The sequence below is a fragment of the Eumetopias jubatus genome, unplaced genomic scaffold, assembly GCF_037043125.1.
Source record: "Eumetopias jubatus isolate StellerSeaLion01/CBP00866 unplaced genomic scaffold, mEumJub1_p1.0 scaffold_4, whole genome shotgun sequence".
NCBI classification, from domain to species: Eukaryota; Metazoa; Chordata; class Mammalia; order Carnivora; family Otariidae; genus Eumetopias; species Eumetopias jubatus.
Genome location: NW_028274810.1, coordinates 12,235,963 through 12,254,937, shown reverse-complemented (window position 1 = coordinate 12,254,937; position 18,975 = coordinate 12,235,963). Strand labels below are relative to the sequence as shown.

Below are 18,975 nucleotides of genomic sequence, written 5' to 3'. Positions count from 1 at the left end.
GGCAGATAGAGTCCAAAGCTTCCAAAACTATTGGCTCTCAGAAACTAGATAATATCCAAGGTCCCTTTTGATTTCTCTGAACTTATAAAAAGAAAATAAGTACTACAATTTAGCACTTATATTCTCTAAAAGTACTTAATAGACAAAACAGGCATACCGTCAAAATTCAAAAGGCATAAAATAAAAAGATATATAGTAGAAAAACATAAGTCTTCCCTGTCACCTAATTCACCTCTCTCTAAGGCAACCAGGTTACCTGTTTTTTCTGTGCAATGAAATTATATATTTAGTTAAATTATGACTTCAACTATTTATTCTTGTTTCATGAGTTTATGTTATTGTTTCAATAGGATTATAAGCTCCCCAAAGGCAGGTATCAGGATCAAGTGTTCTCTATCACTCACAATATCTAATCTAGTGTGAAATATGTGCATAGGGCTTAATATTGGTTGACTCTGCCAACAGCTTACTGGAATCCCAAGAATTCAAATTCTAAGGTTTTACAGTTGAAATATAGAATCTTTATACTGGCTATTAAGGAACTACATGTGAAAATAATGAGATACTAAACTGCCACCAAAAAGTAGTATTAACAGAGATGAAAGTTTGGCTAACTAAGCAGCATGAGGCACTGTCAATCTCAGTATCACTTGGCTTTAGAATCTCTCACTAAGCAACTATATGTTTTAAGTATTATGGAAGGTTTTGACTTTTACATGTTACATTGTGATTTGATGTTCCAAGGTGAAATGAATAGTATTTTATTTATTTATTTTACAAATTTTTATTTTATTTTATTTATTTTTATGTTAGTCACCATACAGTACATCATTAGTTTTTGATGTGGTGTTCCATGATTCACTATTTGCATATAACACCCAGTGTGCATTACAACACATGCCCTCCTTAATACCTATCACTGGGCTAACCCATCTTCCCGCCCCCCTCCCTTCTGAAACCCTCAGATTGTTTCCCGGAGTCCACAGTCTCTCATGGTTCGTCTCCTGCTCTGATTCCCCCACCCGCCACCCCGCTTCAGTTTTTCCTTTCTTACCCTAATGTCCTCCATGCTATTCCTTATGTTCTACATATGAGTGAAACCATATAATTGTCTTTCTCTGCTTGACTTATTTCACTTAGCATAATCCCCTCCAGTTCCATCCACGTCAATGCAAATGGTGGGTATTCATCCTTTCTGATGGCTGAGTAATATTCCATTGTATATATGAACCACATCTTCTTTATCCATTCATCCACTGAAGGGCATCTCAGCTCCTTCCCCAATTTGGCTATTGTGGACATTGCTGCTATGGACATTGGGGCGCATGTGCCCCTTCTTTTTCACTACATCTGTATCTTTGGGGTAAATACCCAGTAGTGCAATTGCTGGGTCATAGGGTAGCTCTATTTTTAACTTTTTGAGGAAACTCCATACTGTTTTCCAAAGTGGCTATACCAATGAACAGTATTTTAAATAATGTTAAGTAAGCAACTTACTCTCCGTATTTCCTTTAAACATGTCAAGGAAAACAGCAGGGAAAAAAATGATAAAACTTAAGTTTAAGATTCAGCTGAAATGCTTTTAGGGTGAATAACATCACAAGCAAGAAGAAGAAGATTTTTTTCAGTTAATTCTAACACCATGCAAAGATTTTACCTGAGACTTTGAACTATGCTATTCAGGTGAGCCTGATTTACTTTAATTCTCCCAATATCAACTTAAGAAAAGTCTTTATTTGTGGGATGCCTGGGTGGCTCAGTTGGTTAAGCATCTGCCTTCGGCCAAGATCATGATCCCAGAGTACTGGGATTGAGTCCCGCATCAGGCTCCTTGCTCAGGGGGGAGCCTGCTGCTCCCCCTGCTTATGCGCTCTCTCTTTCTCTCTGACAAATAAATAAATAAAATTTAAAAAAAAAAAAGGAAGAAGAATCTTTGTGTTTATATCTTAAGAGTCTAGCAGAGAGCAGTAAGAAAAATCAGCTGCACACATGTCATTTTTCTGAGAGCTTTTTAATGATACGGAGTTGGACCAAATCACAGGACCTCACAGTTTCTCATTTCTGTTCAGAATACTACAGTGGAACAAACAGATCAAGAGCGGTCATGGTTAATGGGAATGAAAAAAATGTGACTAAAACAGCAGGCCTTGGGGGTACTTACCTCCACCATACATGACAGCCAACATGATTGAGGATATCCATGACACTTCACTGGTGGTGGCATTGAAAATGCCTTCAATTTCTTTGAAGAACACAGTAATGGATTTGGGAAATGCGTAAGAGAAGCCGATGGAAATGAAAGCTCCAACTACTACTGCCCACCCCCAGCCTCCATCTGGGGGAGTGTATCCAACTGGACCTCCAACTGCTGGTGGCATTTTAAGTGTAGATGATTTCCAAAATGCAGTTCAGATCCAAATATCTGAAGGATATAAAATTAAAATACCATGTCAGTAATAAAGCACTTCCACCCTTTATAGCCAGCTCTCAAGTAACTGAATTGCTTCCCAATATTAATTTTCCAATAGAGATGATCTTCTAAGGACATTATTAGAAAAAGTCTTAGAGCCATGGTATTGCCCATAGTAGCTTAAAGGAAAACAGCTCCATACCATTTAAGGAACCATAACTGACATAAATCCTGTTCAGTACATATAGCCTTTCTATTTCAAATAAGCCTACTTGTTTCAACAGTTAGTATAATTCCTCAAATTACTACTCAAATTACTACAGAATGCTGTTGCTGGTGGTAAAGCAAAATGGTACAGCCAGGTCAGAAAACATTTTGGCAGTTTCTTAAGAAGTTAAACATACAAACATATGACCTAGCCATTACATCCCTAGGTATTATCCAAGAGAAATGAAAACATACATCTTCACAAAGACTTATATAAGAATTCTCTAATAATTTTATTCATAATAGCCCCAAACTGAAAACAACCCAAATGTCCATCAACAAGTGAATGGAAAAATCATGGTATAGCCATATATTGGAACAATAAACACGAACAAACTAACGATGCATGCAAGAACATGGATGGGGCGCCTGAGTGGCTCAGATGGTTAAGCATCTGCCTTCGGCTCAGGTCATGATCCCAGGGTCCTGGGATCGAGTCCCGCATCAGGCTCCCTGCTCCTTGGGAGCCTGCTTCTCCCTCTGCCTCTCTTTCTCTCTGTGTCTCTCATGAATAAATAAATAAAATCTTTAAAAAAGAAAAAAAAAAGAACATGGATGAATCATAAAAGCTTTATGTTAAGTGAAAAAAGACCAGACATAAAAATATTCTGTATGGTTACATTTATATCAAGTTTTAGAAAAGGCCAAATTCTAGTAATAGAAAACAGATCAGGGGGTTGGGAGAAGAGGTTGACTGCAAAGTAGCCTGAGAGAATGTCTCTGGGTCATGGAAATGCTCTGTTATGATTGTGGCTGTAGTCACCCATCAAATTGTATTTACTGTATGTAAATAATACCTCAGGGGCGCCTGGGTAGCTCAGTTGGTTAAGTGTCTGCCTTTAGCTCAGGTCATGACCCCAGGGTCCTGGGATCAAGCCCCAGTTGTCGGGCTTCCTGCTTAGCAAGGGCCTGCTTCTCCCTGTCCCTCTGCCGCTCCCCCTGCTTGTGCTCTCTTATTCTCACTCTCTCAAATAAAAAATCTTTAAAAAATGCCTCCACAGAATTGATTAAAAAAAAATAGTTCAAAGACAGTGACAAGGGGGATAAAATCTGTTCAGTGGCATGTGGAGACAATACAGAAGCAAAAGGTAATGGCAGGCAAATTCTCTCTCTTGGCTATCTGGTGGTTAAAGAAGAGGAAAAGGAAGAAGACAAGGAAGAGGAGATGACACTCTCTTCTGAGAATTCACAACTACAGGACTGGGTGAGCTTGTGCTTGGCAGGTCAATGTCTGTGGGAAACCTCTGTTGTTCTTTTAGAGATATATTATGTTTAACTTTACTAGCAAAGATTTCCCACAAACAAAGCCCTGCCAAACATAAGCTGACAATATAAAATTTCCTATCTTTCTATCTATCTATCTATCTATCTATCTATCTATCTATCTATCTATCTATGTATCTATCTATCTATCCATTTAAAGTAGGCTCCATGCCTAGCGTGGAGCCCAGCACAGGGCTTGAACTCACAACCCAGAGTTCAAGACCTGAGCTCATATCAAGAATCAGATGCTCAACCGACTGAGCCACTCAGGTGCCCTGACAATCTAAAATTTTAAAACACATCAAGAATCAATTAACCATGAGTGAAGTAAAGTCAATTCAATATAGCTGGATTAGACACAAGAACTACAGACATTGGATGTGAATATTTAAAATGATTAAAAGCATGAGATAAGAAACTAAGACCACTAAATAAAAACAAACAACATATTAAATACTATTAAAAGACCAGTTGACTTGAAACAGAACTTCTAGAAATAAAAAGTATGCTCAATGAAATAATAGGTTAACCAGCAGACTGAACATAGCTGGAGAGACCATGAATCTAAAGGCTAAATTTGAAGAAAATAGAATTCAGGGGAGAGCTTTATTCTGGAGCTGAGAGAGGAAGATTTAGAAACACGGAGTTGAGAATGGGAGCATCTGGCATACATCTAATGGGACTTGGGAAGAAGAGAATGGAGAGAATGGGAAAGAGGTAATTTCAGGGGTTAATGGCTACGGCTATTCCAGATGTGATGGAATAACATGAACCTACAGTATGAGGAAACCCAACAAGATAAAAAGAAAAACCTTAAAAAAAAACAAAACCATTGAGAAAATACAGATTACATAACCAAGAGACAGTCACACTGACAAAACAAAATTCTCATCAATTTTGAAAAACTCTCAGCCACTATGTCTTCAAATATTCCTTCTTCCCTTTTCCCTTCTTCCACTCCCCTGAGACTCCAATTGGATGTGGGTTGAACCTTCCCATGGTATCTACTTTCTTTCTCTTCTGTGTTTTCCATCCTTAGTGCAGTTCCATCTATACTGAGAATTTGAGGCTTAGGATAGTATCTTCCTCCTGAGTGATTTTCATTTACCTAGGGCTATATAAACCTAAAATCTCTTCAAGAATATTTCAAGGACCAAGATGTTTTGTTCATACAGATGACTTGAAATCAGGTTGCAGTTCATTTGAGGACTGGTTTACCTCCAATGAACACTTATTCCTATGGCACAGCCCTTTAGGATCCCAACCATTAAGAACAGAACAGAACTCTTACTCTTGATGGGCCCTAGACTCCCAACATTTGTTCCCTTAGATCCATGAAGCTTTCCAAAGCACTACTCAGGCCACCAAGAGAGTTGCTCCTCCTTCTACAACCAGAAAGCCACTGACTCCATAATCGTATCACTATTGGCACAATTAGGAAGCCAACAATATAAAAAGCTGCCAAAATCAAGTAATCATCAAAATCAGGAAGTTGCAATCAAAGGTTGTTAATTTCTGCAGTTAGCTCCAGAACCATATGTGCCTCCCATGATAACATCATCAAGATGGATTCCACATGCCCTGCTTCTTAAAATCTCAAAGCTAGTGAGTAGACATCAAGAACTCTGTTCTAATTCTGCCTTACAAATGTCATATGAAGGGGCGCCTGGGTGGCTCAGTCATTAAGTGTTTGCCTTCAGCTCAGGTCATGATCCCAGGGTCCTGGGATCGAGCCCCGCATGGGGCTCCCTGCTCCGTGGGAAGCCTGCTTCTCCCTCTCCCACTCTGCCTCTCTCTGTCAAATGACTAAATAAAATCTTAAAAAAAAGTCATATGAATACATGTGACTGGCAGAATTTAAATCAAATTCAGGAATATAGTTGCAAGGAAGCCTGAGAAATGAAATTTAGCTTTAAAGCCTCTGCAACATATTAATGTACACTAGAAAAGAGGATGTGTAATGGATGCTAAACCTCATTTCCAAAATACACCTTAGACACAGTATGATTTATGTAAAATTTTAAATCATGCAAAACTATGTATGTGTATACCAGTGTCTTTATAAAGAGTATATACTGATACTATTATATACAAACATATACAAAATGGGTATATACAAAAATGAAAAAAAATTGCTATAAAAGTTACTAAATGCTTACCATTAATGTCTGTACTTATCTCATCATGGACTGGCAATACACAATAGACCAGCACTGGTCCCGTGGGCATACTTGATAGTGCTCCTTCAGAATTGTCTGGGAGAAGTGGTTCAAGAATGTTAGGCAAGGGCATCTCCTCCAAATCCTCCTGGTACTGGAACTTCCCAAAAGGAAGTACTAGCCAAGATTGATGTAATCAGATATAGATTGGAGGCCACCACAACAATTATAAATTTGTTCCTATCAGGAGTTTCCTTTCATTACTTGTCAGGATGGGTGAAATTGTGTCACAATATAATTCTCAACCTATTCTTGTTCATTGGTGGAACAGACAAACATGGCCGATGAAAAGGTGAAGTGCCCAGGAAAACAGAGAACATACCATCCATTTCCTTTACAGAAGAAGTTTAGACAGTATGAGGAGACATTTCTGAGAGTTAGTCACAAACTCACTAGAGTTGCAGATAGGTCCTAATCTCCTGAAGCATAATTCTCCATTGTCAAAGAATACTTTTTGCACAGCCAGAATTGCTGGCTTATCCTGATTCCAGGCACTTGGTCTATCCGAGGATCCCTAGCTTGTTCTCTATGTGAAAATAGTGTCAACATCCTAAAATAATATTCTTTTCCTTGGAACTCTAGTTTGTTTTACTCAGTATGTACATTATTATGTGACACATCATTACCCGACTCCATAGTTTGCCTTAAGGTTCACTCTTGGTGTTACACAGTCCATGTGTAGACACATTTATAATGATATGTATCCACCATTATAGTATCATAATAAGTAGTTTCATGGCTCTAAAAATCCTTTGTGCTCCCAATATTCATCCTTTCCTCCTCTCTAACCCCTAGCAACCACTGATCTTTTTACTGTCTTCATAGTTTTGCCTTTTCCAGAATGCCAGAGGGTTGGAATCATACAGTACACAGCCTTTTCAAATTGGCTTCTTTCACTTAGTAATATGCATTTAAGTATCCTCTAGGTTGTTACATGGCTTCATAACATATTTCTTTTAAGTGCTATATAATAATATTCTACTGTCTACATGTACTACAGTTTATTTATCTGTTCATCTACTGACAGAATCTTGGTTGTTTCCAAGTTTTGGCAATTATGAATAAAGCTGCTATAACTTCCATGTGCAGGGTTTTGTATAGACAAAAAAATATATTTACTGTCTTGTACATTAATTTTACATTTAAAATTTGTTAAGCTTAATAGTTACATAGAATAGAATTTCTGGCATATCATATGTTGTATTCTATGTGCTTTAAATATATTTGTCAAAACTCTGGTGCTAACAATTTAGCCCAATTTATAGAAAATACCATATAGTCTAACTGGCCGGATTTCTGTCAAACAAAGTCATACCTCATTTTAATTGAAATACATGTATTGACACCATCCCTGTGGTAACTATCCCACTTTTTAAATCTAATTCTAACTTAGAAAACAGAGAAAGAAGGAGTTTGTTGTCCAGAAGGAATAAAGTCCTGCCTCCCCCAATATTTCCCACCTAACCCCTCTTTGGATTTCTGTCATGGGACACTGTGGGACAACGCATTCTGCAATTTTCTCTTGTTTGGGGGACCTCAGAGATTTTGATAGTATGGGGGCAATGAATCATAGTCAGAATTAGGATAAGCGAGAGATATACCTTTCTTTCATAAAGGGGTTAAGGGCTCTTGGAGAAAACAAACTGAAAAAGGAAGGAACAAACTGGAAAAGAAAGGAGAGGACCCCAGGCATCCATTTTCAGGAGAGATGATTTTTAGTTCAGAGTACATTTGAATCTGAAAATCTGAAGAATAATTCCCTTAAAAATATAACTCAGGTTAAAGATTAAAGTTCTTTGTCCTAGGGTATTTTAACTACCTATGGTTCAGGAGGGATAAAGATATTTACAAGTTGAAGCTTCCTAAAATTTCTACCAGAATAAATATAAAAAGCTATGTAACTGCTTTGTTCTGCTAAAAGAAAACAGTCTCAATTCTAAAATTATGTTAAACAGAACTGCTCCAGGCATTACTTTTACGAGTTTTTCCTTCATCTGAGTATGAAAAAAGAGAAAAGCACTTGAAATTTTTCAAAGAACACTAAAAAGATTAATTTGCCCCAGATTGTTTACACATAGAGAGATATCCACACAGACGGCAGAGCTATTTAATGCATCAAGCTCTGACTCGAACAGCTAATACGTGCTGGACGTGATTAAACTTTGAGCTTAGCTGCCAGCTATGATTTGTCCCGGTTAGTTAAAGCAGTTACAATCTTTAGTCACTAAGACTTGCCTCATCAAGTTAGTAATACCTTATTCCATAGTGTCAAAATTAGATTTAAAACTTCAAGAAGCTTTTTGGGGCGCCTGGGTGGCTCAGTCATTAAGTGTCTGCCTTCAGCTCAGGTCATGATCCCAGGGTCCTGGGATTGAGCCCCATATTGGGCTCCCCACTCTGCGGGAAGCCTGCTTCTCCCTCTCCCACTCCCCCTGCTTGTGTTCCCTCTCTCGCTGTGTCTCTCTCTGTCAAATAAATAAATAAAATCTTTAAAAAAAATAAAAAATAAAACTTCAAGAAGCTTTAAAAAGATTCAGAAGGAAGCAAGAAGTGTAAGAGAATACAAATTTTGAAAACAACACTTCAAAAAAACAGATATGGATTCAACACAGTTCTGCTACCATCTGACAAGTGGCTCTCTGTATTAACTTAAAAAATTCTGATGGTACACAGTAAAAAAAAATGTGTATTATCATTATCTAAATATATTATTTCCTTTTAAACTATGACCACATCTCAGCTATTAACAAAAGGGTTCATACAACAAGTAAATTATGAGAACAGGCTCCCTCACACAGTATTCAGAGCCCCGTTGAGAAGGAGTACTCAAGTCCAGAGGCTAAAAGGGATTAAAGTTTAAGATTTTAATCCTTACAGTGTGCACAGTAGCTTTTCTATTAGCTTAGTTATTATTTGATGACTCTCTTGCAGTTCCCTGAAAGTGATGGGGAGATTAAAAAAAAGTGATATAATGATGAGGAAGTTCATCATCAGTTTGCCTTGTAAAGGACAATGGGAAACAACTTTAACTTCTTGACAATGACCATGGTGCAAGAATCACCTAATTTCTCCTCTAATCACCTTCTGACCTTTTTTCCTTTTCTCGTGACTCTCAGGAATTGTGCAAGTAAACTAATCTGGAAAGCTGAAGTTGTGCTACCTACCTAGCCCCATGCTCTGCCCCCACTCCTACTCATTATGTTCCCTACACTTTCTCCATCAACATCTAAAACAAAGCCACTGTCATTTCCTAAAATGACAAGGGCCAGTTGGTGAACTTAAAAGAGGCAGAAAGTATCTAAAATCAATAACCTTAAAAGAATTTGTTACTAAGTGTAGACTAGTTTTAGGTTTCCAATTCACATGGAAACATTCACATGGAAAATCCAGAAGGCTGATTTACTGAAGCTATTGCTGTTAATGTGGATAAGCGACTACTCTTTACTACCGGCCCTAGTCAAGTTTCATGGTTTACAGAACTACCTGTGTCAAGGTAAATCCCAAGATTCAAGGTCTAGGAAACCTCACCTTCTTTTACCTTCTTTTCCACTTGAAACAGAACAGAAAGAAACAAAAGACTGTGAATAAAACATTAAAAAAACATAAAGCACTAGTGAGAGGAGAAATATAACTATACTACTGTTAAACTAGCCAAAAACTCAGCAGTTACGAAATACATGGTTTTGATCAAACTCAATATAAAGAACCTAGAAAAATATAAACCTGGCTCTGCAAACTTCCAAATGTTTGTATCTCCCCTTACCATTGAGGGCAAATCTGACCAGCGATACAAAGAGTTAAATACACTATTCTTGAAGAAAAATGAACAATTTGCTAATTGTTAAAGAAAGATTCTACGTTTGTCCTTCATAATATATGAAAATTGCAGATCTTATATTTAGCTCATATTTATAATCTCTAAAAATATCAATATTTTAATTACTAATAATTTCTAGATTTTTCACTATTTATATGGTCAGACTATCCTACCCATAGATATAAAATAGATTTCTTTTTTTAATATAACAGATCTCCAAGTTTTTGGTCTAAAGCAACCTTAAGCAGATACATAGTTGTACAAGGGAGTATTTTAATAGTCTTTTCAGATAATTATGGATATTTTACCTTGATACACCAAAATTTGATAAACTATTACCTATCATCTTTTTTTAAAGATATTTATTTATTTATTTATTTCACAGAGCGAGTGAGAGAGCACAGGCAGGTGAAGCAGCAGAGGGAGAGGGAGAAGCAGGCTCCCCGCTGAGCCAGAAGCCCGATGTGGGGCTCGATCCCAGGACTCCGGGATCATGACCTGAGCCGAAGGCAGATGCTTAACCAACTGAGCCACCCAGGTGCCCCTATCATCCCTTAATGATTAGTTACAATGTGCAATCTAAGGATTCCAACCCTGAATCTTGTGGTCCTTGAGGGGCTCATAAACCACACTTTGAGAATGGCTGTTGTTTCAAATCATTAACTCTACTTGATTGCAAAAGTAACTAAATTGATATCTATTGGTTTTTGGCTGATTCAGATGGTATATCATCTTGGTGCATTCAGAATCTCTGTGGGCTAGGCAGTATTTTGTAAGTGCTTTAGTAAATAATGATGTGTAACTTGAATGTATTAATTACAGAAAAAAGCTGATGCACATGTATACAGGAAAGGGTGGTAGGAGATGATGCAGAATGGACTATTTTTCATTGTTAAGTCATGTCTATTTGAACTATATATATGTATTTTATACTTTGATAAAATTATAAATATATAACCTCTCATGTATTACAGTAACTTTGAATAAGGACGTCAAATCTTTGCTCTTTTTATTTAGTCAGTTGAAAAGAAAAAAAATGTGGTAATTCTATTATAAAACAAAATAATAATTTCCTTTCCTTTAAGAGTTCTTTGGCTTATTAGGCATTCCCTGTCATCCTCGTCAACATTTTTTTTAAGGATTTGAGAGAGGGAGAGAGCGAGCACGTGTGCACATGCGCATGGGTGGGAGGAAGGGGAGAGGGACAGGGAAAGAGAGAGTCTCAAGCACACTCGGTGCTGAGTGCAGAGCCGATGGTCGAGGTGGGCTTGATCTCATGACCCTGAGTTCATCACCTGGGCAGAAACCAAGAGTCAGACACTCAACCGAATGTGCCGCCCAGGCGCCCCCTCCTCACATTTCTTTTTGTTGTCCCAAATACCGTATGTATTCTTGGAGAGTATTTTCTACCCAAACCAGGAATTTGGTCAAAGTTTTCCCAACAGAAAGCTCACAATATATACCTGTCAGGACCCAGAGCACCATGAAACAGATGAAACCTAACATTTGTATCTGTCCTCATTTCTACTGTGATCTAGAAAAGAGCTGCTGTTTCAAGTAAATGTATCAGGTGCCAAAGGGTATGTCATGAAATGAAGGGTGTTTGAACTAAGGGCTTTTCACCACCTAAAATAAGACTGAGTGGTGTGTCAGAGATCAAGGGACAAGGGTTTCTCAAACATAAACAGTCAATACCCTTAATTTCCAGCCCTCCTGCTACCTCTCTATCCACTGCGGTCTTATGTACAGATTGTTCAAGCATAACACTTTTCTATGTTATGAATGACAACTTTCTATGGATCTTCCTTAAATACTAGTCAACTATCTTTTGCTCAGTTGAGGAAAACCTCAAGGCTAAAATTTTTTGAAAAGGCAGAAATACAAATTTATCAATAACACAGAGACATATGAACATTAAGACCCAGTATTGAGAAAGGCTTCCAGAGAACAGAATTTAGTGCCACCACCAAATGACATGCATTATAAATATTCCTGGCTTATTTCATGAAATGGGTTTAAGTTTTCCTACAAGGCTTCCTGGCAATTAATATATATCACCTTTTAGATCAATATATCACTATTATAGTATCAGAGCTACTTTTGCTGTACCATCAACAAAGCCAGGCAAGCTATTCAATGAATGACAAACATGGGGAAATTTTGGCCATTTGCAACTTCAACTACAAATTCCCTAAGAGGGGCACCTGGGTGGCTCAGTCAGTTAAACATAGGACTCTTTTTTTTTTTTTTTTTAAGATTTATTTATTTTAGAGAGGGAGGGAGAGAGAGAAGTGCGTGGCCAGGAGAAGGGGCAAAGGGAGAGAGAATCTCAAGCAGATTCTCCGCTGAGCCCTACATGGGGCTCAATCTAACAATCCTGAGATCATGATCTAAGCTGAAATCAAGAGTCAACACTTAACGACCGAGCCACCTAGGGGCCCCTAAACATCTGACTCTTCATTCTCAGCTCAGGTCTTGATCTCAGGGTTGTGAGTTCAAGCCCCATGTTGGGCTCTACACCAGGCATGGAGTCTACTTAAAAAAATGAAAAGTAAAAAAAATAAATTCCATAAGAATCTACAGAATGCCCAAGACTTAACAGTAAGTGAAAAATCAGTTTTTGCTTATTTCTTCTTGACTGGGACTACACTGATGCAGACTTCCAATTAATTTATCATGACTTTGTTTAATGCTCTAATAACAGCCCTATGATGTTGCTATAACAACCCACATTTTTAAATGTCAAACCTAATCTCTTGTAGTTGTTTTAAAAAAGAGGATTAGGAGCGCCTGGGTGGCCCAGTCAGCTGGGTGTTGGACTCTTGATTTTGGCTCAGGTCATGATATCAGAGTCATGAGATCAAGCTCTGCATCAGGCTCTGCCTCAGTGTGGAGTCTGCAGGAGATTCTCTCCCTCTTCCTCTGCCCCTCCTCCTGCATGCTCTCAAAATAAGAATAAATTTTTATATATTAATAAAATTAAATAAAATCTTATTAAATTAAATAAAATCTTATTTTTAAAATTTTATTAATAAAAATAAAATCTTTAAAAAATTGAAAAATAGAGGATTTAATGTTTTTTAAGTACTACAGAGAACTGATGAAGTTGATCGTATCTGCAAATGAACAAAGTAATATGCAAGCTTAAAGGTAGTGAATATACAAATATTGTAACATGTGTGTATACATATGTATGTACACATATTTACTTACTTAATTCTCTTTTGTCAATCTCAACCAATATCATGCTCAATAATCTGAATCTGTAACACTCTTTAATTCTCCTTGTAAGACAATGATTTCTGGCATCCATTCAACCAAATAAGCATAATTTTAGGCAAGTGGGTGGGGTAAAGAAGTATGGTCCCTGATATGTGTAGAAACTCTCAATTCAAGGTTCTGGTTTCCCTGTTGAGAGTTAATCTTAGTATTTTATTTCTCTTCTCCCCATACCAGTGCAATTTCTTTCAAAGGTAAGTAATCTACTTGTAGACTTTCAGAATATATAATATTGATATATATTAATATGTATTTTAAATTGAGAATCAGGATTTTCAAAATTAGGAAAAGAGAAACTTCTACTTACTTTTAAAGTCTGATTTGCAAACTATAAGCATAACAAACTAATTCCAATAAAAATTTCTCTCCCTTTGGGGCATATGGGTGGCTCAATCGGTTAAGCATCTGTTTTCAGCTCAGATCAAGACCTCAGGGTACTGGGATAGAGCCCCATATCGCTTCTCCCTCTCCCTCTGCCCCTCCCCCCCCACTCAGGTTCTCACTCGGTTCTGCACGTGCACTCTCCCTCTTTCTTTCAAATAAATAAATAAATAATCTAATATAAAACTTAAGATTGCATGAAAAATTGTGAACTTGTTAAAATGTTTATTATAAAAAGGTTTCAAGAAACTAGCAACTAGGGGAACCTGGGTGGCTCAGTTGGTTAAGCGACTGCCTTCGGCTCAGGTCATGATCCTGGAGTCCCAGGATCGAGTCCCGCATCGGGCTCCCTGCTCAGCGGGGAGTCTGCTTCTCCCTCTGACCCTCCCCCCTCTCATGCTCTCTCTATCTCATTCTCTCTCTCAAATAAATAAATAAAATCTTAAAAAAAAAAGAAAAGAAACTAGCAACTATTTCTACTACAGCTGACAAACAGCAAAACATGAGACCCCACTTAGCATCTTTTAATACTAGGGTTCTGGCTCCCAATTTTCTAAGAGTAAGTAGACTTCTAAGGGGACATAGTATGAAGAACAATAAATCTTCAGTTTAACATTGCTCCTAGTGAATTACTACTTCAAGAAGAAAAAAGTGAAGCTCATTAGCTATTAAATACCATCCAGGATGAAAAGTAATAGTCTTATAACACAAAGAAATGAAAAGACATTCCATGCTCATGGATTGGAAGAACAAATACTGTTGAAATGTCTATGCTACCCAAAGCAATCCACACATTTAATGCAATCCCTATCAAAATACCAATAGCACTTTTCACAGAAGTAGAACAAGCAATCCTACAGTTTATATGGAACCAGAAATAGCCAAAGCAATCGTGAAAAAGAAAAGAAAAACTAAAGGGATCAAAATTCCAGATTTCAAGTTAAATCACAAAGCTGTAGTAATCAAAACATTAATGGTATTGGCACAAAAATAGAACTACAGACCAATGGAACAGAATAGAAAATCCAGAAATAAACCCACAATTATGTGGTCAATTAATCTTCAACAAAGAATATCCAATGGCAAAAATATACTCTCTTCAACAAATGGTGTTGGGAAAACTGGATAGCTACATGCAAACGAATGCAACTGGACCACTTTTTACAATATACACAAAAGTAAATTCAAAATGGATTAAAGATCTAAAGATCTAAATCCATAAAAATCCTAGGAGACAAAACCGGCAGTAACTTCTTTGACATTGGCCATAACAACTTCTTTCCAGGTATGTCTCCTGACCTAAGGGAAACAAAAGCAAAAATAAACTATTGGGACTACATCAAAATAAAAAGCTTCTGTGCAGTGAAAAGAAACAATCACCAAAACAGAAAGATAACCTACAGAATGGGAGAAGATATTTGCAAATGACATACCCAATAAAGGATTAGTATCCAAAGTCTAAAGAACTTATAAAACTCAACACCCAAATAAACAAATAATCCAATTAAAAATAGGCAGAAGACATGAACAGACATTTCCTCAAGGAAGACCTATAGATGGCCAAAAGACACATGAGAAGATGCTCAACATCACTCATAATCAGGGAAATGTAAATTAAAACTACAATCAGGTATCACCTCACACTTCTCAGAATGGCTAAAATCAATAACTTAAGAAACAAAAGGTGTTGGTGAGGATGTGGAGAAAAAGGGCCCTCATGCACTGTTGGTGGGAATGCAAACTGGTGCAGCCACTGTGGAAAATAGTATGGAGGTTCCTCAAAAAGTTAAAAACAGAACTCACGATCCAGCAATCGTACTTCTGGGTACTTACCCAAAAAATACAAGAACACTAATTCAAAGGGATACATGCACCCCTATGTTTATTGCAGCATTATTTATAATAGCCAAGATATGGAAGTAGCCCAAGTGTCCATCGATTGATGAATGGATAAAGAGGTAATGTATATACATACAATGGCATACAGTCATAAAAAGAATGAAATCTCGCCATTTACAAGGATATGGATGGAGTTAGAGTATAATGCTTAGCGAAATAAGTCAGAGAAAAATAGCATATGATTTCACTTATATGTGGAATTTAAGGAACAAGTAAGCAAAAGTTAAAAAATAAAAGGGGGGCACTTAGGTGGCTCAGTCGTTAGGCATCTGCCTTCGGCTCGGGTCATGATCCCAGGGTCCTGGGATCGAGCCCTACGTCGGGCTCCCTGCTCCACAGGAAGCCTGCTTCTCTCTCTCCCACTCCCCCTTCTTGTGTTCCCTCTCTTGCTGTGTCTCTCTCTGTCAAATAAATAAATAAAATCTTTAAAAAAAATAAAAAATAAGAGGGAGAGAGAGAGACACAAATCAAGAAACAGACAATTAGAATAAACTGTTGGTTACCAGAGGGGAGGTGGGTGGAGGATGGGTGAAACAGGTGATGGGGATTGAGGAGGGCACTTGTGATTAGGTGATGATACAGGGTGAAGTATGGAAGTGCTGAATTACTATATTGTACACCTGAAACTAATAAAACACTATGTTAACTACTAGAACTATAATAAAAACTTGCAGTCCTTTAAAAAAATATATTTTATTTATTTATTTTAAAGAGAGAGAGGGTGTGCGAGCCAAGGGAGGGGGGAAAGGGAAAGGGAGAGGCAGAGAATCTCAAGCAGACCCCTGCGGAGCCTGATGCAGGGCTCGATCTCAGGATCCTAAGACCATGACCTGAGCCAAAACCAACAGGCAGCTGCTTAAATGACTGAGCCACCCAGGTGCCCCCAGTAATAGTCTTATAGTAGCAGATTAATTCTTTATTCTTGTATTTAACAACTTCCTAAGAGCCATACTGCATTCCTTGGGTATTGCACCCTTCCTTTCCACTACCCAAGCACAAACTGTGGTGTAACTTTCTTTATAAACACTACAATCCCAAAGAACAAGGGTTAGTTTCTATTCATGCAAATGAAGGGGCATACCTTGTTAATAAAGATTCATACAAAAGCAGGATTTTAGTGTTATGATCCCAAAGAGGATCAATTATCAACGTCCTAAATTTCATGAATGTTTTTGCAATTCAGGTTTTTAAACTTAAACATAATAGGACTATATAATCATTTTAAGAAATTATACCAGGTTATACACCAACCTTTTTTCCATTCATTTAATAAAATTTGAGTGCTTGGAGCGAAAGCAGTAAACTAAACAGACATGGTCCCTGCCCTCAGGGAGTTTAGATTCTAGGGAAGAAAGAAAAAAAAAGGTAATGTATCTGAAACTTTATACTGGTTGGAGGTTGTGAGGGGTAGATAATAATCCTCTTTCCATATACTGTGTTGTTTGATTTGTTCCAACCAACATTACTTTATAATTATATATATATAATACATTACTTTATAATAAAAAAACACAAAGTAGCAAAGTAATAAAAGATGACAAGTTATACATACTCATTATAGAGAAATTAGAGGATATACCGATATAAATAGAAAATAAAGTCTGCCCGGGGGCACCTGGGTGGCTCAGTCTGTTAAGCAGCTGACTCTTGGTTTCAGCTCAGGTCACGATCTCAGGGATCAAGCCCCACATCGGGCTTTGCACTCAGCAGGGAGTCTGCTTGAGGATTTTCTCTCTCTCCCTCCCTCCTATTCCCCCACACACCCAACTGCATGCCATCCTCATATCACTTATTCACATTTTGATGAAGATTCTCTTAAACTTCTAGGATAGTGATACATAAGCATATATGTAATATAAACATGGGGTTATATTTCATGCTGCTTTATAGCCTGCTTTTTCCATTTAGTATCAGAAATATTTTTCGGGATGTGTCCAGATCTATAGTATTATTTCTGAATCGTGGCTTTCTACTTTATAGTAAGGTTTAAGACAGACAATAACTGAATCTTCATTTTTTTTTACATTTAAAGTTCATGGCTTATTTAACATTAGATGAGTTAAATAACAGGTAACTCCTTCACCATTACAGGTCTGTGGGTTACTCAGGGCTGAGCATTAAGATTCCTGGGCCAAAGTTGGACACCTAGTCAAATGAAGTGGTAAACTGCAAGCCCCTAACTTCAGAGAACTTTCCCACTTCACTATGGTTAGCTACCTAGGCTACCCCTTAAAGTCACGCCACAAAGAAATTAATGTATGTTTTAATATATATTAGGAAATAACAGTATAATAAACTAAGACAAAACCCATGAAATCAAGTTAGTTTCGTTCTCTTTAATAGTGGGACTTATTTGCAGGGATAAGGAGGCAGATGAGGATGTCCAGAAATTGGAAAAAAACTTCTACGGATATTTCAAAGCTTTAAGCATAGTTCATAGAACCAATTCTTTATTATATCAGTCACAATTAAAATGTATACTTACAAGTTTCCTTTTCCTTCATACTGTTGTATCATTAGCACTTATCACACTTATTAGCAAAGATTGAGGCCTTTTTATCTCATAAACCAGAGAGGAAAGAAGGAAAGGGAAAAAGAAGAGATATTCTGGTAATGCTACTATGGAAGAGTTGGAAGTAGAGGAGGGAAAAGTAAGGGACTTTTGAAGTATGTATTTAGAATTCATGATGGAATCACACTTCAGTTAATCTCAGTTATGAGGGGCACCTTGGTGGCTCAGCCGGTTAAGTGTCTGCCTTTGTTCGGCCCAGGTCATGATCCCAAGGTCCTGTGATGGAGCCCCGCATTGGGCTCCCTGCCCGGCGGGGAGCCTGCTTCTCCCCCTTCCCTCCGCTGCTCCCCTTGCTTGTGCTCTCTCGCTCTGTCTCTTAAATAAATAAAATCTTTAAAAAAAAAAAAAATCTCAGTTGTGAATGAGCAAAGGGAAGAGAAAGTCAACTGCATGATTCCTTAGGAAGAAAAGGACAATTCAAGAGGCACCACTGCTTTAGGAGACCTTAAAGACCATATCAGAAACAAAGGCAAAAAGATAGTATAGTTTTATTCCAAATTCACATATTGATGTAATAAAAGCATTTAGTAATTTATAAAAATGAAATTTTCATTTACTGACAATTTCCATAATTCTAATTTTATCTAATACTAAAAATCTACTCTAGCCCACCAATATCTTTATTGTTTTTCTGAATACATCATGCCACATGGAGTTAATTTCCTCCATGACATCTTAGCGCTTCTTAGGTAGTGTTCTGAAAACTCTAAGACACTAAACTGTATGTCTACTTCTCTCTTTTTAAGTAACTATTTCCTGGGGCCCCTGGGTGGCTCAGTCGTTAAGCGTCTGCCTTCGGCTCAGGTCATAATCCCAGGGTCCTGGGATCGAGCCCTGCATCAGGCTCCCTGCTCTGCGGGAAGCCTGC

The 18,975-nt window shown here is 37.6% G+C and overlaps 1 protein-coding gene across 1 annotated transcript in view; it reads right to left on the bottom strand.

Annotated features, from left to right (window-relative positions):
- SLC16A1 (solute carrier family 16 member 1) overlaps positions 1-18,975 on the bottom strand; it is a 43,388-nt gene that overhangs the window by 15,106 nt on the left and 9,307 nt on the right. The window contains exon 2 of the mRNA XM_028102009.2: positions 2,162-2,422. Within this exon, the coding sequence (XP_027957810.1) occupies positions 2,162-2,378 (217 nt within the window). The 5' untranslated portion in view covers positions 2,379-2,422. The remainder of the gene's footprint in view (positions 1-2,161; positions 2,423-18,975) is intronic.